The sequence below is a fragment of the Pezoporus occidentalis genome, unplaced genomic scaffold (assembly GCF_034315485.1).
Source record: "Pezoporus occidentalis ecotype Australia unplaced genomic scaffold, CSIRO_AGI_Poc_V1 ctg129, whole genome shotgun sequence".
Classification (NCBI taxonomy): domain Eukaryota; kingdom Metazoa; phylum Chordata; class Aves; order Psittaciformes; family Psittacidae; genus Pezoporus; species Pezoporus occidentalis.
Window position 1 is genome coordinate 3,335,634 of NW_026913092.1, and position 26,601 is coordinate 3,362,234.

At 35.7% G+C, this 26,601-nt stretch overlaps 1 protein-coding gene across 17 annotated transcripts in view; it reads right to left on the minus strand.

The window, feature by feature from the left end:
• The window catches only part of DMD (dystrophin), a 1,213,044-nt gene that overhangs the window by 364,261 nt on the left and 822,182 nt on the right, over positions 1 to 26,601 (minus strand). For all 17 annotated transcript variants that reach the window (XM_062608089.1, XM_062608087.1, XM_062608095.1 and 14 more), the window contains one exon: positions 8,963 to 9,127. In XM_062608089.1, coding sequence (XP_062464073.1) covers positions 8,963 to 9,127 — 165 coding nt within the window. The remainder of the gene's footprint in view (positions 1 to 8,962; positions 9,128 to 26,601) is intronic.

The window sequence follows — 26,601 nt, forward strand, 5'->3', positions numbered from 1 at the left end:
TTATTTTCAGGTTACATTTCAGGTTCCATTCAAAACAGCCTTTTCAGGTTCCATTCAAAACAGCCTTTCCAGCCCATTTTTCTTTCATGCACTTTGCTTGTACATCTATATGGATGTCTGAACCATTGCTCAAAGCCATATGTACTGGTGGTAATGATCTGGCACACTGCAGCTAGACACCTCACTATGTGGTCACATGCTTCAAAACCACACACTAATCACATAACTACAAATACTTAATGGCAGTCAAACAAGAAGAGCCCAGCAGTCACAACATATTAAATTATTGCTTTTGAAAATAGATTCCAAATGTTCTTACCAATACTGTTTAAATTTTTGTTATTCACCACATTTTTTTATATTTCAAGGACTACCACCAAGTGAATGCTTAGAAAAGAGACTGCTTATCTGGAATTTATGCATATTAAAAAAAAAAAAAAGGAGTAAAATAGGAAAATTCTTGTGATGAAATATATAGGCAGAAAAAAAACATCTACAAACCCATATAAATTTTGTATTTGTTTTTTCTTTTCTACATCTTTCCTTCTGAAATCAGCCTATTCAGGCTGTGTTAAAACTGACAAAATTTTGTAGATTATAAATTGCAATGAGTTAGTAGTAATCTCTGAGTTAGTGGTATTTTCAATTATGAAAAAGGCTACTGAGTTAAATAACGATCTTTGTAAAGTATTTAAGTAGACTGATATTTCTATATGCAGTGCTAACCAATTGTTTATTCGGAGTCTGTTATGAGTACAGGGTAAGTCATCATACAAGAAGCATGAACAATGTAAACCTTAACTGGCACTACTTTTATCTAATATCAACAAAATCCATATTTAAAAATATCTTTTATTCTATGCCATAGATTTACCGTTAATTTGTAAAATTCTGATTTTATACTATTTATAAATTCTGCAAAAATGGCACATTAACTTCACTCAATTTTAGCAATGTTACCAGATTAAAAAAAAACAAACAAACAAAAAAAAAAAAACAAACCCTCAATAAAAGAAACCAAACCCACAAAACTATCAAAATATTTAGTAAATTCAGAAAGTTGACTCTAGATTTTCTCACATTCTTTGTGTTTTTGGATTACCACTAGTCATAACTCAGAACCAAAGGACATATACCGTTGGTGAGATTTGACTATATTCCAGGGATTGTTTTATCCCCTAAACAGTTACTGTTCAATTCACTCTGCAGCATTTCTCCTCTTTGAAAATTTTCCTTTGAAGTAGGGATTCACTAAATAAAATTCCACTGTCTCAGAAACCTAGACTGTATTTTATGCATAAACAATTACTTGAAAATGTCATTAACTATAGATTCTTATTAGTAGAATCATAGAATAGTTAGGGCTGGAAAGGACCTTAAGGTTACACAGTTCCAACCCCCTTGCCATGGGCAGGGACACCTCACACTAAATCATGTCACCCAAGGCCTCTGTACAGCCTGGCCTTGAACACCGCCAGGAATGGAACATTAATAACTGTCCTGGGCAACCCATTCCAGTGCCTTACCCCCCTCACAGTAAAGAACGTCCTCCTTAAAACCAACCTAAACTTCCCCTGTTTAAGTTTCAGCCCATTACCCCTTGTCCTATCACTACAGTCCCTAATGAAGAGTCCATCCCCAGCATCCCTATAGGCCCCCTTTAGATACTGGAACGCTGCTAGGAGGTCTCCACGCAGCCTTCTCTTCTCCAGACTGAACAGCCCCAACTTTCTCAGCCTATCTTCATACGGGAGGTGCTCCAGTCCCCTGATCATCCTCGTGGCCCTTCTCTGGACTTTTCCAACAGTTCCATATCCTTTTGATGTTGAGGACACCAGAACTGCACACAATACTCCAGGTGAGGTCTCACGAGAGCAGAGTAGAGAGGCAGGATCACCTCTTTTGACCTGCTGGTCATGCTTCTTTTGATGCAGCCCAGGATATGGTTGGCTTTCTGGGCTGCAAGCACACACTGTCAGCTCATTTTCATTTTCTCATCAACCAACACCCCCAAGTCCTTCTCCGCAGGGCTGCTCTGAATCTCTTCTCTGCCCAACCTGTAGCTGTGCCTGGGATTGCTCCGACCCAGGTGTAGGACCTTGCACTTGGCATGGTTAAACTTCATGAGGTTGGCATCAGCCCACCTTACAAGCGTGCCAAGGTCCCTCTGCATGGCATTCCTTCCCTCCATCATTATTGACTGAACCACACAGCCTGGGGTCATCGGCAGACTTTCTGAGGACGCACTCAATCCCACTGTCCATGTCACCAACAAAGATGGTGAACAAGACTGGTCCCAACACCGATCCCTGAGGGACAGCACTCGTTACTGGTCTCCAGCTGTTATCTTTCACCTCCCTAGCCAAGTTTAATTCTAACTGCACCTTAGTAATGAGAGCTACCAAAAGTACTAGCTACTTCTTTTCTTGGTTAACTAACTTGGTTAACTGAACTGCACCCCTGGAGAGGAGAGAAAAAAAAAAGAATCAGTATGTTTTATTACGGTAACCAAGCATGACTGAAGAAATCTTTAAACTTTAAATTTTCAGAAGACTTAGAATGCTTGACTTTACAAAAATACTGACCCACAGATTTCAAGCCCTAAATACCTAAGCAAATAAACCATAGTAACAGCTAAAAAATAGAATCATAGAACAGAATCATAGAATAGTTAGGGTTGGAAAGGACCTTAAGATCATCTAGTTCCAAACCCCCTGCCATGGGCAAGGACACCTCACACTAAACCATGCCACCTAAGGCTTTGTCCAACCTGGCCTTGAACCTGCCAGGGATGGAGCATTCACAACTTCCTTGGGCAACCCATTCCAGTGCCTCATCACTTGTACAGGAAAGAATTTCTTCCCTATATCCAATCTAAACTTCCCCTGTTTAAGTTTTAACCCGTTACCTCTTGTCCTATCACTACAGACCCTAATGAAGAGGCCCTCCCCAGGATCCCTATAGGCCCCCTTCAGATAAATAGAAGCAACCCAAACATTATTAGCATTAGCCTCTTTGTAGGCTTTTCTTATCTATACCTTACTAGACAGTATACTTCCCATTCTTTACATATTTGTTTTTTTAAAAATTATTTTAGCCAAGGACTTCTATAATAATAAAGTGTCATGATGTGTGTATGCTCGCTTGTACGTAATGGATCTAAGTTTCTTTTTTTGACTGTAAAAAATCTCCACCTTCAACTCTCACCTTAAGTGTTTTTTAAAGCCTTAGCACTCCACAAATGTTACATGGACTACATTTTAAAAGTGCAATCTGACTGTAACAGATTGCAGAATGTAATTTTAGCTTAGTCACAGTTGCAGTAGGTTGTGATAGGAAAGCTTTTTCTTCTGGTCTGTCTTATCCAGTCATTTTGATTTTTATGCACTTAAGAAAGACCTATTATCCTAGTTCTGTTAAACTGGAACCTGACTTCTGAATCTAATAGTGATGGCTTCTGGAGTTCTTCCCATAAGTCAAAATTCTGGAATATTTAATCAAAATTCTCTATGACTTGGGGTCCTGTCATACATTAAATTGTGAATAAACAGGACTATGAGGAAATAAATATTCAGAGGAAAATAAAATTGAAAGAAACCAAGAGAAAATAAGTGGTTAGATTTTCTGAAGGTATTTCCTTAAGCGGCTAGCTAGTGAAGCAGCATTTGTTACTCCCCTCCTCCCCACTCCAAGATTCCACTTATTCTTTTCCTTGCAGGTGAAGTAAACAAATCTCAGTCAGTAGGAGGAAATAAAGTTCACTACTTGCACAAATTCCTTTAGCCATGATTCTGGAGCTCCACAGATTGTTGATGCTGTAGGCAAAGCTGTTTCAAAGTGTAAAGTATAAGTCCATATCCACAGGTTCAGAATAATGTATCCCTAGAAGGTTTAAGTGTATTAAATTTGGATGGCTTGATCAGACTAAAACATTTCAAAGTCCTCATGTATGTGCTTAAATATTCCATTAAGGAAACAACGCAGAAGTGACTATACCTTCCATTATAGCAACATTTGCCACCTATTTAGACTCTGACTAGCTGACTTAACCAAAATAAGCTTGCGTTTAAAGATAACTGTATTATTATCAAGAGCAAAAAAAAATCGTTTTGACCACAGCAATAGTTGCTTTTTGAACTAATACTGATCAGGTACTCGATATTTGCTTTCTTGTCTGAATTAGAACAATGGTACTGATGGGTAACAAAAAAAGAGTTGAGGAGAAAACTTGATTACTGTCCATTAATGCAGTATTGGAGCTCTGTCTAGTTTGGCAAACAAAGCAGACAGAAAGATGAAGCTAAACAAATTCAGCCAAGGGAAAATCTGAAGGTTTTTAACTCAACTCCTGAAATAATTTACTGCAAGATGCAGATGACTGGACGTACCTGGAAATCAAAACCAGTCTTGGTTTGGTTTTCTTGTTGAGAAAGGTGTGCTGCAATTCAAGCAGGAAAACTGAAAGGATTACTTTATGGAGGAGGTCTGCCTGGATGATCAGAGCAGTATCTTCTGACCTTATATCAAACCAACTATACTAATTCTATGCACACCTCAGACGACAAACACTTGTCTGTTCAAAGTCAGCTGCAGGGTTGCCATATGTCATGAGACAGATGTAACTGTTTCTGTATAACAGGTCTTTCATATAGAATTTTGATATTACAACAGTATATGAGGGCTTGTTTTAGGGGGTCTTGTCTATATTAATATTTTTGAAAAAAAGAATACCTCGCAGAATGTTAATGATGTCTATGTTAAAGAGGAAAGCAGAGACCATTCCATTGGAGGTTTGTGCATGTCCACACCTTCGTAACTGCTACACAGTTTGCTTTGCTGTTAAGTTCAATATCTCCTTGTTGGATGTACATCTCCTCTCCCCATACCTTTCTAGCACAAAGACCTGCCAAAGTACCTTGGGCATGTGTCTCAAAATACTATGAGGCTGCCAGAGTCTTAAAAGAAGCAAGGCTATCCTCAGAGAGCCCAACAAGCAAGGCAGAAGTAGAGATAGTGCTGTTTGGATTGGGATCCAGACAGATCTGAAAAGGCTAAATAAAACTTCCTTACATCAAAATTCACTCATTGACAGAAAATATATCATCCATGTTATCCTGCAAGACCCTAGCTTTGCCCTCAAAGGATATAGTTGCATAAACAGTTGAAAAGCAGTTATCACTTCCTAGGGTACAGTTTTACTTCTGTGACTGAGGATTGTGGCAATACAACCAGCAAAACCATTACATGAGAATGCTCATAGGTTACAAAGCACACATCTTCAGGTTTGGATTTTTACTGAAAACAAAAGAATAAACTGATAAGAAAAATAAAAGTAATTCAACATAACCTGAAAGCAAGACCAGGAAAATGGGCTTCATATCACTAGTACTGAGAAAATTACTGTTAAAAGTACCAGCACATAAAAAACAAGCACATGGTAAGAGTTGAATTCCAACGTGTCCACTCTGAAGGTACCTTCTAACATTGCTATATCCAATGCCTAGAACACCAATAAACTAGACAACAGTGCTGGCAGAACCTGAACTGTAGATACTGTTACGTATTTCGATCTTTTTCTATGTTAGAATGTAGACAATAGTTAAAGTATTTTCTTCACACTATTTTTCAAAACTGGAAATTGAACATGGTTTCATCTAAGTTTGTGAAGTAGGAGTATTAAATCATGCAAAATAGCTCTGAAAATCAGAATAACTCCAGGTCAAAGAGTGAATGCACAAAGAAGTCATACCGTTAGTTTGGAAAAGTCGAAAAGACCACAGAGTTGTAAAAGGCGCAATGGGAAATATAGTCTAACGCATGAGAAGACATGCTGAACGTACATGACACCTCGAAAGTGTTCCAGTGTTCACAAGTAGCAGTAGAGTCAAGAAATTCTCATAGATGTAGATTTTGTGCCTTCCCCATACATATAGATAAGGAAGGAGAAGGCTGTATTATGTTATTACTGAGAAGGGAGATTATGTCAATGTTGTAAGAAAAATATTCAGCTCTTAAAAAGAACTAAGAAAGATCTATCCCTAATATTTTAAATTGTGAGCTTTTAAATATGCATTCATTTATTTGGACATTTTTTTGGTTTTATTTAAAAAAAAATCTTTGTTTATAGAAGAAAACTGTAATTAAGGATTAACAACATGAGTGAAGCAAATACTGCTACAGATGTTTTTTAAATCCTGAGACTAAAGAATCCTTTCTTTATTCTTTATGGAGAAATGACTGAGTTATTAAAGCCTACTTAGGATTTTAGAAAACACCACTGAAAATTACAGTGTGTAACTGAAGGCCTGGGTTCTAATTGTGGCACTGCAGTCTCTAAATTATGGTCATGAAAATTATAAAGACAAATTACATTGGCATAAAATGTATTAGGGCTTCCATGCTGTAATTCTTTAAAGTAAGCATAGAGCTATGATAGCAAATTTGGGTGAAAGAAAACAGAATTTTTGTACTTTATAGTAAATGCCATTACAACATATTTCTTGGGACTGAATAAACAGTTTTGTTTCAACAATTTTATAATGTTCACATTTTTCTTTACAGTTTTGCTGCTTTTTAAAACTGAAATACGTATATGCTTTAGAAGATGTTGCCCAAAGCCTCAAATGACATAAAGCATTCCAGAGATCGTAAGACTAATAGGTGCCTCAGCATGTTCCTTGGTTACCACAAGGTCCAACTCCACAAGTGGGAACAAGGAAAATGCTGGATTTCTACCATTTCTTTATGTGTGTATCTTTTCATCTCCTCTTTCCTAATTGCTTCCAGTGAACTAGAAAGGAGCAAAAGATTTTGTTGACTACAACCCTTCCATAGCTAATCATGGAGGTGCCCTTACTATTTTTCATAGTAGCAATAGCTATACGGAATAGTAATATGAAAATATTAAAAATATACAAATATCATCTTGTCAACAATGATTTCAGCACACATGTATGCGCATGCTTGACCCAATGTAGGACAGCATGTTAGCATGGGTCTGAAATATGCAATTGAAGTTGAGCATACAATTAAATATCATCAAGAATAGGCTGGTTTCCTGAATGATATCTACTAATTTTTGCTGTGTGTTTTTTCATGATTAACAGTCTCAAAACTCTTAGTATGCTTACTCTTAACTTTAAAAAAAAAAAAAAAAAAAGTTATAAGAATCCCATTTGCCTTCAGATATATTCAATATAGAGTCTTTCCTGTATGAGATTCTCTCCTTGAAGATAATTACAGTCTGGGTAAACCACTGGAAGACAACATTTTAAGATATTAAACCTGTGTCTTTTAAAGGCAATCCAGATAGCCAACATATAGATAAAAGCTAACGTGATTCATATGCTTACAGCCCTCAAAATAGTATAAACAATTACCTATTTCATCTACAATCAAAAATGGTCAGGCTTTAAATCTAAGTGATCTACGTTTATCCATGAAAGAAATATGGTAGGGTCTTTCAAAGAAAGTTTATTTGCATTTTTTTGGAGCTCTTAATTATTCCCCCACCTCTCCAGACAAAAGTGATTTTTTCCCACCCCTTCAGGACTAAAGATTTTATTTTGTTTTAATACTTATTTTTACTACTCTTTCAGCAGTGTTTCAGAAATATTCCTGTCACACCACCATAATAGAACTGAAAGAGTCAAGCAGAACATTTCTTTCACAAGCAGTATGAAAATACTTCTATGATTTTTAGTAATTTAACCCTGCTTTTATTTAATAAAAACTTTAATGGTGTAATCATTCTAGAATGAAAGGAAACATAAAAGAAAAAAAATGTATGAATCATCTAAAAATCTTTGTTAAAGTACAGGAAACAAGGACAGATCATTTTCTTGAAAGCAAAATTCCATCACTCATTTAGTATATATACAGACATTTGAAAAGAGCTATACTAATTTTATCTTTTAAAAAGGGAATGAATGTCATTGTTGAACTCATTCTGTCAATTATAGGAATGCAACAGGACTTGAGATTCACTGGTTTATATAATAGGATTGTTTGAAGTAAAAAGTTTTTTGGCATTAAAAGAGTTCCTGAAAAGAAACTAAGTTAAAGTGAATTCAATAAACATGCTCAGCAAAACCATACATCTTCAGAAGCAGGTATTATTCCATTTTATGCATGGCAAGAAAAGTTATAAATATATACATTTTTTATTTTTCACTGAATATTGCATCATCAAAATCAATACAAAGCTCGGTGTCTTCTGTTTAATCTTTATCTAGGTAAACAAGACATTCAGCTACTATAAACCAGAGATTTCATGGATTTCAATAAGCTATTGCATTTTAAATATTTCTCCAGTTTATGTGAAGATAAGCACATATATCCATAGAGAAAATGCAAGGTCATAAAGTCTAGATATACACCTGGCAGACCAGCTGATTTTAATCAGTATTTTTCATCCTTAACCCTCATCAAACCCATATACAGGCATGATTTTTTATATCTAAATACATACCAAGGATCAGAATACAAATATTTTGTTCCAGTTTCTAGACAATCAGCTATACTGATTACTGGAATATTACATGTGCAGTTAGAGATCTTTCCTTGCAATATGAGAATAATGATTTGGCCCTAACTATTCAGATTTTCATGTACTCATATTACCTTATATGAAATAGCTTAAATGGTCTAACACTGATATTCTGAATTTTAGTGCAGATTGTATGCGTCAACTCTTTAGGCTATTTTTTCACGTACATGATATAGCAAAAATAATACATTATATTTCACTTTGGAACTATTGGTTCTAAACTGCCCTATCAAAAAACATTTCATGGAAAAGAATAAAAACTTTCCTTAATTCATAAGACTTTGAACTTGTGGGCACTATTGCTGACTTATGTCTCAAATCTATATTGTTAATACAAACTATATAGCTGATGATGCAACTGGCTTTTTGACCATTACATATTCTGATGCTTTTTTAAAATGGAAGAAAATGTACCTTTATATCAAAAGCTCCTGGCTGACCCACTTTGTTATAAAGCTCCAACTGGTTCTTGACAGGCGTTACCCACAATATCACCTGATTTAGTTGTTGATCAAGTTCAATGAAATCCTTTAGCAGAATCTCTATTTCTTTTTGTTTCTCTGGGAGATCTTTGGACACCTGCAAAAAAGTACCAAAAGCGTTTTTTTGTTGTTGTTGTTTTTTTTTTTTTTTAGTGAAAAAAAATGTAACATAAATCGATTTAACACTACATGCATATGCACTTACAAAATATATTAAAATACAACTATAAACTGGTAGGAAGAAGGGCCGGAATGAGTAGACCACCAAGCAAATTATTATGATAGGTATCTTGCAAGTCAATCAAAACACACTCTTAAAATACAAGCAAAAAAAAATCCTCCAAACTCACAAACAAAAAACCAAACCTCCTGCACCATAAAAATAGCACACACCCGAAAAACCAGACCCAAAATAAAACAAAAAGAAAATCCCTCATCCTATCATCAGGCTTCTCATTTTTGGGGGGTAAAAAATTTATCTCAGTATATGAAACTGTTTTAAAGGTCAATTTTTAATCAGGAAAAGCAATAGTGAAAATACAAATTGATCATTTGAATGATATCTAACCTTTCTTGACCTCATGAGTCTGGAAATTATAAGCACATGTTTTGTTACAAGGTGTTTAAAGATGCCAGTTGAGTCCAAATATACATAAGCAGATGCATACCGTGAAGAAAAATAACGGAGAAACATATCATTTATTGGGCCACTTGTTCTCTGATTTGCATTCAAAGCAGTCAGATTTTTAACTAAGCACATTCTTCTGTGCCAACAATATCAGAAATTAAGAATCGGCCAATGGCATATTTCAAACCAACATCACTGAAGCACTTGGAGTAAATATAGGAACAGGTTGGAAATAAATAAGCCAACAGAAAGCTCCATGCTGTCCTTCCCAGATTGTTTTCTATAGCTAGAAAGGTGAAGTGTCACTATACCACACAACAGGCAACATTGCAGACACATACCGGGGGAGAAACCATCTGTACTTTAAAAAGAAAATAAAATTCCCAACAGCAAATATAGGGCCTGGGCAGAGACAAGAAACACTGGCAGTTAATTATTAAAATCAGACAAGAAGTATGGTTAGTTTTCCATATCAAGAAAAATGAGGTTTCCCAATGTTCATGTTTTAAGCATATTTTTACTAAGGCAACATTCTGCAAAGTACCAAACTTGAGGTTTGGTACACCATAAAATATAAATTCCCTGTAAACAGCACTAATGGAAGCACTGCTGATACATTGCCCAGCTGCAAAAGCATTACTGCTGTGCAGTAACTTCTAATTCACCAGCTGAGAGAATGGGACACACACAACTGTCTCATGACATGCATAGTTCTTTACCTATTTGGTTCAAAAATACTGATTTTTTTTTCTTCTAAAATATACCTCTGCATATACTCTGAATATGATTTATTAGACAATATTTGAGTGATATCTGTAATTCAAGAAGTTGATTTGCCATGTATTAAATTATCTCCATTGCTCACTATAGCCGTCCATAATATCCCATTTAATAAAAATTGACCCATGAGTCAAATTACTTTTTCTATCTTCCTAACCTTGTTATATATCATAAAAACTCTGCTTTTCCAGAATGGCACCAGACATATATCTATATATATATATGTATATATATATAAAGAACAAAAAAAAGAGAACAATTAAAAATGCATCCATTTCCCTTATGTTTTAACTCAATATCTATGGAGACCTTGGCCTAATTTCATAGATAAGTTTCATCTTTCTTGCAACTTTGAATGTTAATCTCCAAAGTTTAGTAGCTTTAATATTAATGTAAACAAGTTCCACAGAAATCCTATTGAAAGTAAATAAGTAGTCATAGCCAAATAAAAATCTAAGCTGACTTCTGAAGACCTGAAATTTAAATTAACCTGCTACCAACTAACACAACTCAAGCATATTGGGTCTATTGCAAGACAGAGCAAGAAAAATTTTGTAAGAGTTTGTGCGGTGAGGGGAAATATGCAATTATAAACTAAGGTATATATAGAAAGGCAGATGAAATATTAGTTTTGGTGACAGACTGTAACTCAACCTACTGTTCTTAATTACACAAGAATAAAAACAAAATAACAGGTAAATAATAAGTAAATGAAGCCTCTTCTTCAAGGTAGGTCTTGCTCTACAATTATAACACAAACACAGGATTATAATATTCCTTGTATAAAAGTAAAAATCTAGATCAAGATGAATCAGTTCATTATATACATAAATTTAATGTCATCTACTTTTACCATAGAGATGAAAAGAAATAAAGGACTTCCCCCAAACTCAAGTTAAGGCTACAGATAAACATTTAACAAGGTAGAAACGTAAAATACATGTAACAAGTTATATGCCACTATGTGGGAATCAGATTCTTAGATTCTGGATCTCAGGTCTCAGTGATTTTGTTTGCTTGCTCACCCTTTTTCCTTTTTTTTTTTTTTTTGGTTTGGTTTGGTTTTGGTTTTTTTTTTTGTGTGTTTGTGTGTTTGGGGTTTTTCTTTTGGTGTTGATTCGGGTTTTTTAAGCTCTGGTACCAAACTGTCAAGTTGGCTAATCAAACTGGAACCTGATGAGCTTAAGGTCATTACAAGTCTGCCTATCAAGCTGAAGCACTGCTGCAGACTGTCTCTGGGGGACAGGTTTTTTTTTTCCTGAGCTGATTCTGCTATTCGCCAGAAGTATAATTTGGGAAAATTTCTATGGAGTTATGGACATGATGACCAAGTGTCCAGATTTATGCCCTTTCTGCAGCAGAGGAGTATACAAGGAGATGGGGCCCTCCAGTATCTTCCCTATCTTCTTAGTCTCTCAAGCTTGTTACTCCCAGCTCCAGCAGTTCCACCTTGAGGTGGGATTCTGATGCTGATAGGACCTACAGCCTGTCTGTCTCTGGGCTCTCTGTACAAGTGTTTGGATGCCTCCAAGGATGAGTGAGCTATGGCTAGTGTCTCACTCCAATTATCTTTTCTACATTTTTGCTTTTGTTCCCCTTTTTTCCCCCATCCTCCTCTTATTCATTCATTATTTCAGGGTAACCATCTAGTACCTACTCAGTTTCATCCTCTTGGGTATCTTATCTCTTCACTCCTATTTAAGAAAGACAGATTTTATCAAAGGAGGGATGATGTCTTCTTCTAATAAAAATGACCAATGGGAACAGCAGGAATAAGGCAACAACAGCAGCAGATTTAAAACAGGGCAAACAGGTGAGATGCTTTCCCCCAGATATGCCTAAGACCACAGGTCTGATTAAGGAGCATTACAGGCTGTCAAGGAAGACAAGGTGCCAAAGAAAAAAATTAAGGAAAGGAAACTTCAATTTGAACATCCTTCTAAAAATCTAGCTTAGCCCTTTGCATACAATTAAATATTTTCAACTTTGCCTTATTTGGCACATGTTCAACACTGAAAGCATACCTTGGTTTGCAACTAAAGGAAAAAATAAAATTGCAGATGCAAAGACAATAAAAGTATGGCTTATCCCTTCAAAGAAAAAAGATCAATTTTCAACATCAAAGGACTACAGAATTTCAACGATACATGTCAAAACATTAATCTCAAAGCATGTGAGGCACCTAAAATTTCATACTTAAGTTCAAGTGTTAATTAATTTAGATTAATTGGAAGTTTAGTAACAGAATAATAGAAAGCTCTAAGCTGGGAAACAGCAGAATAGCCTACTTTTACCAACTCACACTGTTTTTCACAATACATAAATTTATTCTAAAACTATCAGTCCATTTTCACCTTATTTATGTATTCCAATTTTTGTTCTTTTCATTAAAATACTAGAAAAACCCACAAATAAAATACCAACATAGAAATCATTACATGCCTCCAAATATGAGAATACTCACTGAAATTTTGCATATATAATTGTGTATTTTCAAAGTAGATCTTTATCTTAATATTTTCATTTCCTCTCCTTCTGGATTCTAAAATTACTTGCATTGCTTGTTCTATTCCATCTGAATCTCATGTCTTGAATGACCTTCTTCACAAGAAGCCTAAATGATATACTACTATGTTATTTCCACCTCCAACCCAATCTGATTACTTTGGTGCAAAAACGATACATATGCTCAGATTAGCAGTACAGGTCTCCTTGATCGTTTCAGATGCTCCAGTTTTCCACTGCTATTTCTGACTTTAGCTTCAGATAGTTATTTTTCAGTCTTTACACATAGTTGTGTGCATGCACTATAGGATGAATTAGAGCTGAGCAGATGGAAAGGAATACTGATTCTTATTAAAAGTATAAAAGGAGGAAGAAGTTCTATAAAGTATGTCATTTCATGTAAGATCACTCTTTGTGTCTCTGTTCTGTTAAATTCCTTACTAAATGTAAAACAAGCAGCAGTTTATGCTTTTTTTCTATTTCTGCAAAAATATTAGGAAAAAACGAGACAGGTAACTGCACTGCAATCAGCCCACAGCATAACTGGACTGAAAGTAGGTTTTTTATGTTGTCTTTTTATGTCATCCAAGCCAGAATTTGGATAGTAAAGAAATAACTAGTCACAACAACTATTAAATGCCCCCTTCAATCCAGACTTGACTTATTGGTAAATCATAACTGACACTCCCGCAACACTAGTAAGAACAGTGAATAAAACACCAATGCTTACAGCACTGTTCAGAAAGTATTATCTACTTAAAAACAACATACCTAGAGCATCTACTAAAGAATGATTTAAAATGGAAGGGGGATAAGTTAATTTTTATGCATCATTTCTTCATGAAAAACAATCAGTGTAAGAAAGAGTTTCATATAAGTTTGGTTTAGCATGCCATTTAGTTAATTAACTGAGCCATTTTCATTAACAAACTCAATATCGAATTTAAAACAAAAACTACGTAATTTCTTTAAAACAATGAATACTTATGAGCCATAGTGTCTCTGAAAAAGTTGGAGACTATTATTTGAGGGAGATAAAAGCAGGCTACTAAAAATATGTATAAAGGTTTTTTATTTGCTGTGTAGCTCATGTTTCATGTTTTGTTACAAGCTGCTCAGCACCTGACCTTGGCACATGTTTTTTTGGCTGCATTTTTTCTTTTTTTTTTTTTTTTTTTACTTCTTAACAGTGTATTTGCAATATTCTCAAGTTTCACTTCTATTAAGAAAAAAAAACTTTTTTTTATTTATTTTTTTTCCTATTGATACAGAAGAATAAAGCGTTCCACAAAACTAAAGCACTAAACAATTTTCTGCTTCATCTGGCTGCCTAGCTTTTTAAAAAGTAAACAAACATTTTCCCCACTCCAGTGCTTAGGGCTTGTTTTTTTTTTTGTATGGAAATATGATTGTATATATCACAGTCTTTTGAATATCTGTATGCTTTTTATATTTAATATTTATTACTAATTGTCAGTCATTCTGCTTTCTACTATCTCAGCAATTTTCCTTTGTCAAGGGCACTTCTGAGCACAAGACCCTCCACCTTAAGTTTCTGCTAAACAATGTAGTCCACAATTGTCTTTTATTTATCTTCATTTCTTACTCAGTTCCAGAAATCAAAAAGCAGCCACAAAGGGTTTACAGTATAATTCCTTCAATGACTCTTAATGAAGGGTATTCTGTCAGGAAAATGTTTTCTAAATAAAAGTATAATGCCCCAATTGTTCTTTCCCTGGTTTACAGTAGGTAATACCATATCTATCTCTCAGCCTACCTACAGTCTATGAGGCAAACAAACTCCAGCATGCACCCTGCAGTGCTCAGAGTCTGCCTGGACAGTTATCTTGAGCTTGTCAGTCAAAGCTTTTTTCCTCATGGAAAGCACGGACTGACATACAATGTTGTGAGGATAAGAGAAAATGGTAGGCCATTCTGCTATTCAGCACAGATATGGGCATGCTGTTGCAGAGTTTCAGGGAAACATGACCTTACTTTACAGGGTATGATAAAGACTGCCTGACATACTTAAGAGCAATTTCGTTTGCATTTTGGCAAATCCTTGTAGTCCTATCTCTACTTTTGGTCTTTCGATGCTTCAGAGTTCTTCCTGCCTGCTGCTTTGTCTCACCATCCTTTTCTGCAGCCCTCCTTCCCTTTTCTTAAGAACACACATTATGTGATTGCTTTACATGTCCATTACTGAAAGCGTAATCAGCTCACAGTGGCAATCAGTCAATAACCAAACTACACACATCAATAATTTCTTCCATGCTGCTGCCTACATCTGAGGGAAGCTTCCCAGAAGCATTCACAAAACTGCCATGGAGTCTCTAAAAACTGTCATCTGCCAGAATGCCTGATAAGGAAAGCAAAGCCAAAAGGCATTGCAATTAAACAAATGACAAATATTTATACAACATATAGTACCTTAAAATGCAAGCTATAAACTTAGAATTGTTACTGGTTTTGCTCACAAAGTTGTCTACAGGAATTAAAAAACAACAGCAACAACCAACACCAAAAACAAGAAAACAAACCCTTAACATTTTGTCTTGTAAAGGAAATGGGTATAAATGGATATAAGTTTTTAACACAACAATAAAATCAGTATCAAACAGCAATTTCTGGCTATAAACTACATAGAACAGTAAGTTAGAGAATGAGTGTATAGATAAACTCTATTATTTTCACAGTAAATAAACAGGGATTTATTTTGCATTTCCTTTGCACAGTGTAGATAAATTACAGTGGGTTGGAATTTTATTGACAGCTGAATACTTGTAGCATTTCCTAGCAAAAAAGCATATATTCTGTTAATAGTTACAAAAAAAAAAAAAAAGGTGGTATTCATATTCTAGTGAGCGATCTTGACTTCCAAGCATGTAGTGAACAGAGTAGTAATGTGCACTTATGAACACATATCTCAAGTCTTTATGATTAATACAAAAAGAAATAGAAATGTTTTCTTCCAGTGTATCATAGAATGACAGAATCATTAGAGTTGGAAGGGACCTCTGGGGATCATCTAGTCCAACCACCCCTGCCAAGGCAGGGGCACCTGCAGCAGGTTACACAGGAGCGCATCCACGTAGGTTTTGAATCACTCCAGAGAGGAAGACTCCACAGTCACCCTGGGCAGCCTGTTCCAGTGCTCTGCCACACTCAACGTGAAGAAGTTCTTCCTCATGCTGAGGTGAAACATCCTGCTGCGGGCACCGTTGAAAAGAGTCTGGTGCTATACTCTTGGCACCCACCTTTGAGATATTTATATGCATTAATGAGATCCCCTTTCAGTCTTCTCTAGACTAAAAAGCCCCAGCTCACACACTCTCTCCTCAAAAGTGAGGTGCTCCAGGCACCTAATCATCTTTGTGGCCCTCCGTCAGACTCTCTCCAGTAGCTCCTTGTCTTTCTTGTACTGAGGAGCCCAGAACTACGTTGTCAATTATCACTGAATTATTTCTGATGTCACCAATGCAATCCAGTTCATTCTTACTTTTTAAGCAGGCATAAAATACCTTTGAATTTGCTACAAATTAACTACACTAGCATTACTGTAGGTATTTAGTTGGGATTGGACATAGAAGTCTTGCTACTTACAACTACAAATAGACATATTAATTCAAAAAGAACACCAGAAAAACATTATAGGCTAAAGCAAATGCTAAGGGATCCTAAAGGAAATAGCTGAGAAGATCAGCTCAGCTTCAACAGTCTCCTGGCTCAATAGGACATACTCAAGTAGGGACAGTGTCTATTATACTGATTGGTTTTGAGGAGTGAAGCGAATCAGCAGTGACCTAAGTGATCTGACCTCAGCCTCACCTAGGTCAGAAATAATCCATTATAGACCACGTTCATGTATACTTACAAAAATAACCACCATACCGTTGTCTGGTGTTTTAAGGCAGTAACTAATTAATTAAAAATGAGTTAAATGGTACAGAAGTGATGAGTGATAAAACAACAGGTAAACTAACTTATAGGGAGAGAAAGAGATATCTACTATCCTAGTCAGGTTTCCACGTCCAATAATCATGGGCTTATTTTAACCAGAATATTTAAAATGTTCACTTTAACCAAAACTTTTGGAAGAGCCAGTCACTATAATCATTTGACATATTTGATAGCTTTTGCTTATGAAGTGTTGCAACAGAAGAGCAAGACTAAGAGCAGTAGCATGTTGGACCTTTCAGGGCTAAACCCCAACACGTAATTGCCTGAAAAGAATTTCCAATTCATTTGACATCATAGTGGAAAACGAATTCTCCAATATCATATCCAACATTCAGCTCACATGCTGTGTGACTTCACAGCAATACTACAATACAACAAAAAAAATTAGGTGAAATAACAAACTTTATAAAATGAGAAAATGAGCACATTTGTCTCCCTCTTTCTACATAGATATGACTAATGACAGTGTCTGGATATAAACAAAACTCTTCATTAACTCCTTTAACAATTAACAGCCTTCAAAAATAGTGGATCAGGATTTCTCATGACTGCTAGCATGGTAGTTGCTCATAACTCTGTAGCAGGTATTCTATCTTTTCTGAGGAAGCTAAGCCAGCTTTTTGTCTTTTGATAAAATGAGTAAAATGTATTAGAATTTCTGATTTGAAAGGCAAATTTAGAAATGGATATTTAAATTACATATTTAGAGTAACAACTTTCAGGAGTGTCTTCTATGAAATAATAAAATTATTTACTTTTCAAAAGTAGAAATCAGTATAATGCTCATTACCCAGGATAATTTGGACATTTGTAGTAAGATGTGGTTATGAAAGCAGAAATAGATACCCACTCAGAGTTTGTATCAGTGAAAAAAAAAAAAAAATAGAGTATGGTGAGTAGGACTATTACAAATTTTTCTAGAAGCATAAAATTTGTACAGAAATGGTTAGCTTTTACTATCCGTATGCAGATAGGCTGAGAAAGTTGGGGCTGTTGAGCCTGGAGAAGAGAAGGCTGCGTGGAGACCTCATAGCAGCCTTCCAGTATCTGAAGGGGGCCTATAGGGATGCTGGGGAGGGACTCTTCACTAGGGACTGTAGTGATAGGACAAGGGGTAACGGGTTAAAACTTCAACAGGGGAAGTTAGATTGGATATAAGGAGGAAATTCTTTCCTGTTAGGGTGGTGAGGCACTGGAATAGGTTGCCCAAGGAGGTTGCGAATGCTCCATCCCTGGCAGTGCTCAAGACCAGGTTGGACGAGGCCTTGGGTGACATGGTTTAGTGTGAGGTGTCCCTGTCCATGGCAGGGGGCTTGGAACTTGATGATCTTTCCAACCCTAACTATTCTATGATTCTGTGATTCTGTGATCCCTATTTAGAAATATCACACCACCACAAACATCCCAACTGATATTCATAGATGCTTTGTGGGTTTAATTTTAAGAAAATTAAACAATGTATTCCTTACTATAGTTTTAGATGGAGAGCTGATATTTAAGTACATTGGGATTTAACTTGACAAATGATGTAGTACTGTCGTGGTTTAAACCCAGTCAGGTAACTTGTTCACTCACTCCCCCCCTTCTTTCCCTCCCCCTACTCCCAGAGGGACGGAGAGGAGAATCGAAAAGAATGCAACTCCCACGGGTTGAGATAAGAACAGTTTAGTAACTAAGGTATAACACAAATCACTACTGCTACCACCAGTGATAATAATGATAAAGGAAATAACAAGGGAAGAGAATACAACACCTCAGCACCAGCCAGCCGATAACTTGCTCCCCAGGCCCGACCAAGCACCGACCGATACCTCCTCTAACCCTGCAAACTCCCAGCCCTTCTGGCTAACTCCCAGTTACCTCCTGGGCATGACGTGCTGTGGTATGGAATACCTCTTTGGTCAGTTTAGGGCAGGTGTCCTGTCTCTGCTTCCTCCTGGCTTCCCCTCCTCCCTGGCAGAGCATGAGGCTCACAAAGTCCTTGGCCAAACCAAAACATTACTATCAGCTCTGTTCCCAGGCCGAAAATCAAAACACTGCACGGCACCAGCGACCAAGAAGGGGAAAAATGACTGCTAATCCTGAACCCAGGACAAGTACATACAGAATTATTCAGAAAGATCTTACTAGTAACACACATTGAGGAAACTTCAATAGGTAAGAGAAAAATTCCTTTCTACTTCATCCCACTAAACACAAATTTAGTCTTGTCAAATGCTGCAAGTCTTGTGTTTTTCTTCTTTTTGCAAAACCCTCCCAGAATTTGTTGCCCATCTTTCATGTGAAGTGGGGAAGACTACAAAGGCACAGAAGTCTAGCAATTTGCCTGGTTACCTTCTGAAAAAGTTACAGTTGTAATTAAGACAGTGAGTAAGAAATAATTGGGGTCACAGAGATTGCTGTTGGGGTGACTATAGGCAACAGAAGGAGAAGGAAGAAAGACAGTCAACATATAACCAAGATGTATTATTTCAACATCTGCTCCAAGAAACTCATTAGAAAATGTACACAATGAGCTTTTCTACATGGTGATGAGTAACATCTCCAGAAATCCACAAATAATGCCATGATGAATTTCCAAGTTATATATATTTGACTTTAATTAAATTTACTATGGTTGCTGTCACTTATTGTTAAGCCTAAAACACACCTGAAAAAAACAAAACTAAAGTGAAACAAATAAAGCTAGAATCTAACATGTATAAAGAAGAAAGATTCCTAACTGTTCTAAATATACTCAAAATCTTGTCTTAAAGGAAAAGAGCAGCAAATACTCGATAGTATGCCACAAGATCCCTTGATATTTTGTAATTATTTCTGTGTTGCTGTGAAAACATTTTGAATATCGTAACTTTTTCCTTGAAAGGAATTCTGAATGACTAATTCTTTCAAATGAGAGTAAACAATTTACTTTTGCAGGAGAGTATTTATTAATACTTAAAAAGACAAAGAAATTTGATGCTGTCACTAATAAAAGAGAGCAATCATATATTTCTCTGCAGGACTCCTAAATAAAGTAAACAAGATTTATTAACTACTTCTACAATGCTTTGAATGTTTTAATATCACCAAGTAATTTAGTTTTACAATATTACTCTAGGATTTGGAGTTTTGCATAGGAAAACAGAGCAGCTGGAAAATTAAATAACTTCCCTGGCTTTTCCAGTCCATGGGAAGTGACAATATCAAAATGGTCTCTGTGAAGTATCGTATGCAAATATACCATCTATCAGAGATTTACAGCACTAAAACCTCCCTTTTTCTGATGCCATGCTACTGCACATATTTATTCATAGTGATTTATTGGTGGGACACATAACTTTTTGCTTAATTTTTACTTTTGTGTTTATAAATGAGGAAAACATATATTGGAACTTGTATCTTAATAAATGAAAAACAGATCAATGTGCAAAACACATGCCTGTGGGGGAGAAGACAAGGAGGCTGTTTATCTTCATATTATGCAAGCTTGGCTACCAAAGTTGAAAGGATAACTCTTTGGGTTTCAGGGAAAAAGGCTTCTCTGAAAAATGTTTCAGGCTACATCTAACCTGCTGGATGCTGAAGCTGTTCTGAATGCCCAGAGGACAGTGCATGCCCTGAACACATCCCAGCCCCACACTGTGATAAGATCTAACTGTGATGTCCCCTTTATTTCCACAGGAAGGAAGGCTAGGCTTGGGGTCAGACTGAAACTCTGTGTGTGCTCTTGTCAGGCTCCCAAAACTGGGGAACCAGGACCCTCTGCTACACTTCAGCATAAACATGCCACTCCCCATAGGAGAAACAAAAAAGCTATAGCATATAACATACCAAGACTAACTTAGGTTAAATCAATTTGCATCCATTTTTACAGATGGAACCATTCCATAAGCAAAATTCTTTCCTTAATCAGATCTTTGTTTCTGCTATTCAAAGAAGAAAGTGGAACTAAACAATGATGAGTCTTGCCAAATCACTTTATTGTCCATGAGACTCACTGGTTTGAACACAGGCCAGATGAACTAGTCTGGTAGGCTACATTACCTACACAACAGGGATGACCAGCATCTTCTCTGTGGTTAAAAATATCATGTCATTTTATTCAGCTGGATTATTTAGGAAGGTGTCTTATTTTCTTAAACATAACACTTTTAAGTTGTGTCTTTATCAAAATTTTCTCCTTTGAAGGTTGTAAAAACTCTCTGCATTTCCTTTCTACCCCTTTATATTGCATGACAACACTTTCACTAAAGCCTGTGAATTTCTTATACCTTTATTAAGTGAATGACCCTTTAGGCTTCAGCGCTTGAAACTGTGCTTCAAGATGGCAGAACTTCCCCACTCCACTCCTTGATATAGTGATACAGATATTTGTGCTGAAAGTGTCCATGGATTCCGGCACAATTTTTATATTTTATAGGGATTTCTAGATTTCTCCTCTTTTAACTTGTCCAGATATCATTTGAGATCATGTACATTTTTTGCTTGCTACCTGTTCTTCACTGATATGATCTTATCTGATTTTAGGCATTGTCTGATGGCTAAATGGACATGGTCAGAGGGTGTATGGACCTTTTGTTTGTTACAGATCACCTGCTGGTATGTTCCCCTGCAAAATGAAATAAAGAGGGTACTCCCTTCTTTAAATTTTATATCTTTTGGATGTAGTACGAATACAGATACTCTTTGAGCTCAATATCCTGTAAACTGATTTATATGGAAGACTTCAGAAATCCACACAAAACAGCTGTAGAAACATACTCTTACTGTATCATCCATCCGCATTTTGCAAGTGAGATCAAACATGCTCTTCCTAACCTGTTTCAATCTAAAAATAAAGTAAAATTGGCTGTCAACATATTCTATGCAGGAAGGAATCCATAACATAATAAGAATGCTATTAATATCTATATCATTTGGACCAATAGCAAAACTGTGATTATATTTTAAGGGATTTTCTGTTTCATAGTTTGCACTACCTGGCTTCCTATTTAATCTGACTTTAACATTTTGAACAATAGTAAGACCCTCCAGTGAAGTCATATCGAATACCCTATTTTTCTGCAACAAAAAACTGCACTCTCTTATGACTGATGCTTACAAACAGAAAAAAAATGCAATTATTTGGCTCATTCTGAACACATTAATTTATTTTTAATAAAAGTGATTCTTCTTTCTCAACCACTGTTTGCTGCTTAGGATTTTTGGATGTTTTTCTTTGGTTTATCATCTATGAACTAGGTCATGTAATAAGTCCTGGAAAAGCAGGTGAGATCGGGGTCTATTTAGGGAATGTGATGCGCTTCACTTCTATTTCAGAAAAAAATATTTTGTATATTTGCTTCAAAGTTTTAGCAGATGCAGTGACTAAGTGTCTTTCACTAAATGCCTTGAATAACAAAAGCAAGCTAAAGGAGCTGAAACATTCTTGTCTTTAACATTGTGATGGTGGACAACTGTTCAGATATAGTTTTCCCTTGGTGATATTCCAGATAAGGCATAAATTATGTATCTTTCAAATCTTTCTGCTTCTGAGAAATGCATTAATCTGATTTTAATTTTGGTTTTATAAATCTCAAAGAACAGACATTTGAAAATAAATAGACTTTAAGTTTTTAAAGCAATTATATCAAATCTCTGGGTATTTTTTTTGTTGTAAAGCAACAGTTGAAAAAAAAATAAAAATAGCGAGTATCATACCACAGCAATATTCACCTCATTCGAATCTCATTTATATTTTGGTTGGGGGTTAAAACCAAAATCAGCACACATCTGTGTGGAAATTCACAAGATTTTAAAACCTCTTTAGGACTAATTTTCCAGATTTAAAGATCACTGCATCCAAATCTTAACCTTAAATCAGACTAGAAGTGATCTATTAGTCTAAGCCTGATCTGTTACCATCTCTTATTTTATAGACAGGAAATAACCAAATCTTTCAGTCTAAGTTAAAGCAATTCATCTTCTTCCATCTATTGTGAAAACCTGTATTTAGCTTTGATTGTAAACATTCATAGAGCTATCATAATTCACCTTTCAAATTATACCAACAAACAGAAAAATAGAAAAAGAATAGATGTCGCCTTATGTTTTACCATAGTCTCCAGTTCTTTCTGATTACAATCATTAGGATTTAGAGTGTAGCATGTAACATGTAACAAAAACTAATGTCTGAAGCTGTTAAAGGAACTAAAAATTGCCTCTGATTGCTGAGTAGGCTTTAGGACCCAATTCCCACTATGCTCTGTCTTCTAAGACAGGCAATCCATTGTTTTCAAAATATTTAAGTATCTCACTAGCTTCAAATGAATAGAGCCAGAAAACCTTCAGTATATGTGGCCTAAAAAAAAAAAACCCAGCCAAACCCAAAGGGGTTATTATTTTTAAACAAAGGGACATCAGCATTGTTTTATTTCTGTGTTGTGACATCTTTACTTCTGTATGCTTAGCATGGCTGGGAAACAGCAAATTATATTTACGCTGATAGTAAATTCACCTTCTAAAATCTTAATTAGTGGTAGCTGCTAACAACATCCAAATAAAAAGGAATAAAACCTATATATACTTGGAGCCTGTGACAGTCTCATGTTTGTCCAGTAAACATATACCTCAGACTTCATTTTGCTATGCATAAGGCCATTTGTCAGTATGGCTGATAATAACATGAATGTGAGCTACACCTAATTAGTAATCTATGACAAACTGTCATAGGAAATTTAGCATGGCATAATACTTTATTACATTTAATGCAATCAAGTCACTTTTTAATTGAAAGCAAATTCAGGAAAAGAGCACCCTTTTGACCTCCAAAATATTGGGTATACTATTCTTATTTCAAATTGAAAGAACAGAAATCAAACTGTAGCATTCATTTTCCAAGATCTTTTACCCTCCATCCCACAGATAACAATTGGAGCAATTTTAGTAATTTCCACTGTGAACTGGAGCTAAGTTATACTGACATGCTGGAAATTTGAAGTCATCACAGGTAATCTATGAATAATTACTACTCAAGGCAAGTTACAACACATGAACTATAATCTCGTTATGACTTTGTCTTTCTGCACTTTCTGGGCACATCTGTTTGGTTGTTTTTTTTCTACACTTGATCAACCAAGCTAAGATGACCTATACTTTTCTTGGTGGTACAGAAAATTTTCACAAATTACAGCCATGTCACTCCACTCCATTTTTTATTTTTTTTTCCATATAGTACAAATTGATTTGCTGTGGCAGTAAACAGTGAAATAGTCTTTTCAGTGTCTAGTAATTAGTTCTAATACTAGCTGACAAATTAAAAAAGGTAGCAAAACAAAATGTCTCCATCAGGCACTTATAATAACCTTCATAATACATACAGTAGATGTTGCAAAGACTAAGGTGGATAAATGAGGAGAATGCTGATTTTGGCATCCATCTTACTTTCAGATAATCTAGCTCATCCCTCTTGGCTGACACCAGACCAAGAATAATATTAAAGAGTAATAAACTCTTTCCAACAAACCTCTGATTCCATGGTTCACTAGTCTCAGGCATAATCTATCAATTCATTTACTGCACAGTAAAAGGTAAGAAAGCCATTACAGGTCTGTTATACACCCTGGCAGGTGGTATATGACAAGAACTAAATTCATCACAAACTCCAGTGCCTTGTACCTCCTTTCGCATGCTTTGAAGCACTAGGTGGCTAGCTTACTTGGCTATCGCAGCAGAAGATACTTTAAGTTTTGAAAATAAACAAAAAATACTTGATGTGAAGGCATAAAAATGGTTATAAACCAGTTCATTTTTCATACTGTTAAGACTTCACAAAGATAGCGGTACTTTCATTTTTACAAGAAATACTGGCTTTGGAGAGGGTACAGTAAGTAAAACCAGGTTAGAATGTAAAGTCATACTTTCAAATATGGCCTTTAATCTTCATTCTCAAACTATGTCTGAGGCAGCAGCCTATTAGAATCACTATTCAATAAAGTTGTCTAAAGAAATGTCATTTTAAAATTATTAATATCCAAGGGAAGAAAAACTCTTCATGTATCAATTCTCAAGGTCATCAACACATGATATAAACACCCAAAAGCAAAGACAATACAGAAGCAAAAGTAAAAACGCTTCTTTTATGTGACTGCAATTTCTTTCATACTCAATTTCTTTTCTCAGCTTATTCCATTGCTGTAGGGCAACAGTTTCTGTCACTATAAAGAAAGTTTGAACTTGACTTATTTCAAATGTGTCACCTTGAAGGTTAAGACTCTCAGGTGTTGTCCCCCATTCCCCTGCTTGGCAGATCAAGGCAAAACAAAAATTTGTCATAATGTTAGGAGATATTTGGCTACATTCTCAGCTGGTGTAAATTGTCACAGCTTCTGTGAAATAAACAGAATTGCTCTAGTGTAAGCCAGATAAGGACCCATCTTACATTATTTATGTGACTGTCATGTATGTTTTCTACTTTGAAAATAATACCATCCTGCAATATGAGATAATCAGAAATGGTAGATTGTTACATGTTCATTTGCTAGCAGAGATGCCAGAAAACAAAATAAACAACCAAGAACAAAGTATTAAAATGTAAGATAGACTCTTAGAAGAGGATGGAGAAACAGAAAACCTCCAGACAAATCTCTGTGTGAGATTTCATGTTTGTCCATGGTGCGTCAAGGAAAAAAAAAAGAATAAAAAAAATATATCCTCATCAAAACTACTGACAACTGAACCATCCTCTGGTGACCTGCGCAAGTTTGCCTGATGCAAAAGTGCCAGAGCTATGTGCTTCAGCTTTGGCTTACAGTAAAAATCTGTGGTGTTTTTTTTCCGTGCTTACAGATCTCTAACTGAAGGAAGACAACATATGTCCCTCTGTCAGGCCTGCACACTTTTTTCCATGATTTCTAATTTTACCACAGACCCTAGACTGTCAGAGAGAAAGTGAAAAAAAAAATAAAATAAAATTGAGGCTTCCTACACAAACTGTGAGTAAAAGAAAAAAAATGCAAATGAAAAAATAAAGATTTTTTCCTTCAGTTTAACTGGAAAAATCTGACAGAAACCCTAATAAGTTTTGAACTTTTTTCTACATATATATACATTTTTTTTAACCTCTGTCAAGTTCATATGGGAAATAGAAAACATTCTGAGAACACCGTCAGAGAAGATGTATGGATTTCAGTTTTGTGATTTTCAAATTCAGTTTCTGTTCATTTATATATATATATATATATATACTGCATTTTTCAGATTCCTTAGATTCAGCTATTAAGGGCCAGAGAGAACTCAGATCTACATCTCCATAGGTAGGTAGACAGCTGAAAATAAAATAGAAATAAAAAAAATAATGCATTTAAGTAATGATCTCAAATGGAAGTTCAATTTTCTGGTTTTAATCTCTTTTAGGAGTAAATGGACGTTTTCACGTGGTAAATTCCAAGCCTAATAATTTGCCAGACACTTTACTCAGATCTAGGAGACATAAACTTGTAAAGACAATGATGCTGGAGAAGGACTCATCATTAGGGACTGTAGTGATAGCACAAAGGGTAATGGGATCAAATTTAAACAGGGGAAGTTTAGGTTAGATATAAGGAAGAAGTTCTTTACTGTGAGGGTGGTAAGGCAGTGGAACAGGTTGCCCAAGGCCGTTGTGAACGCTCCTCGCTGGCAGTGGTCAAGGCCAGCTTGATGGGAGTCTTGTGTGACATAGGAACATAGAAGCACAG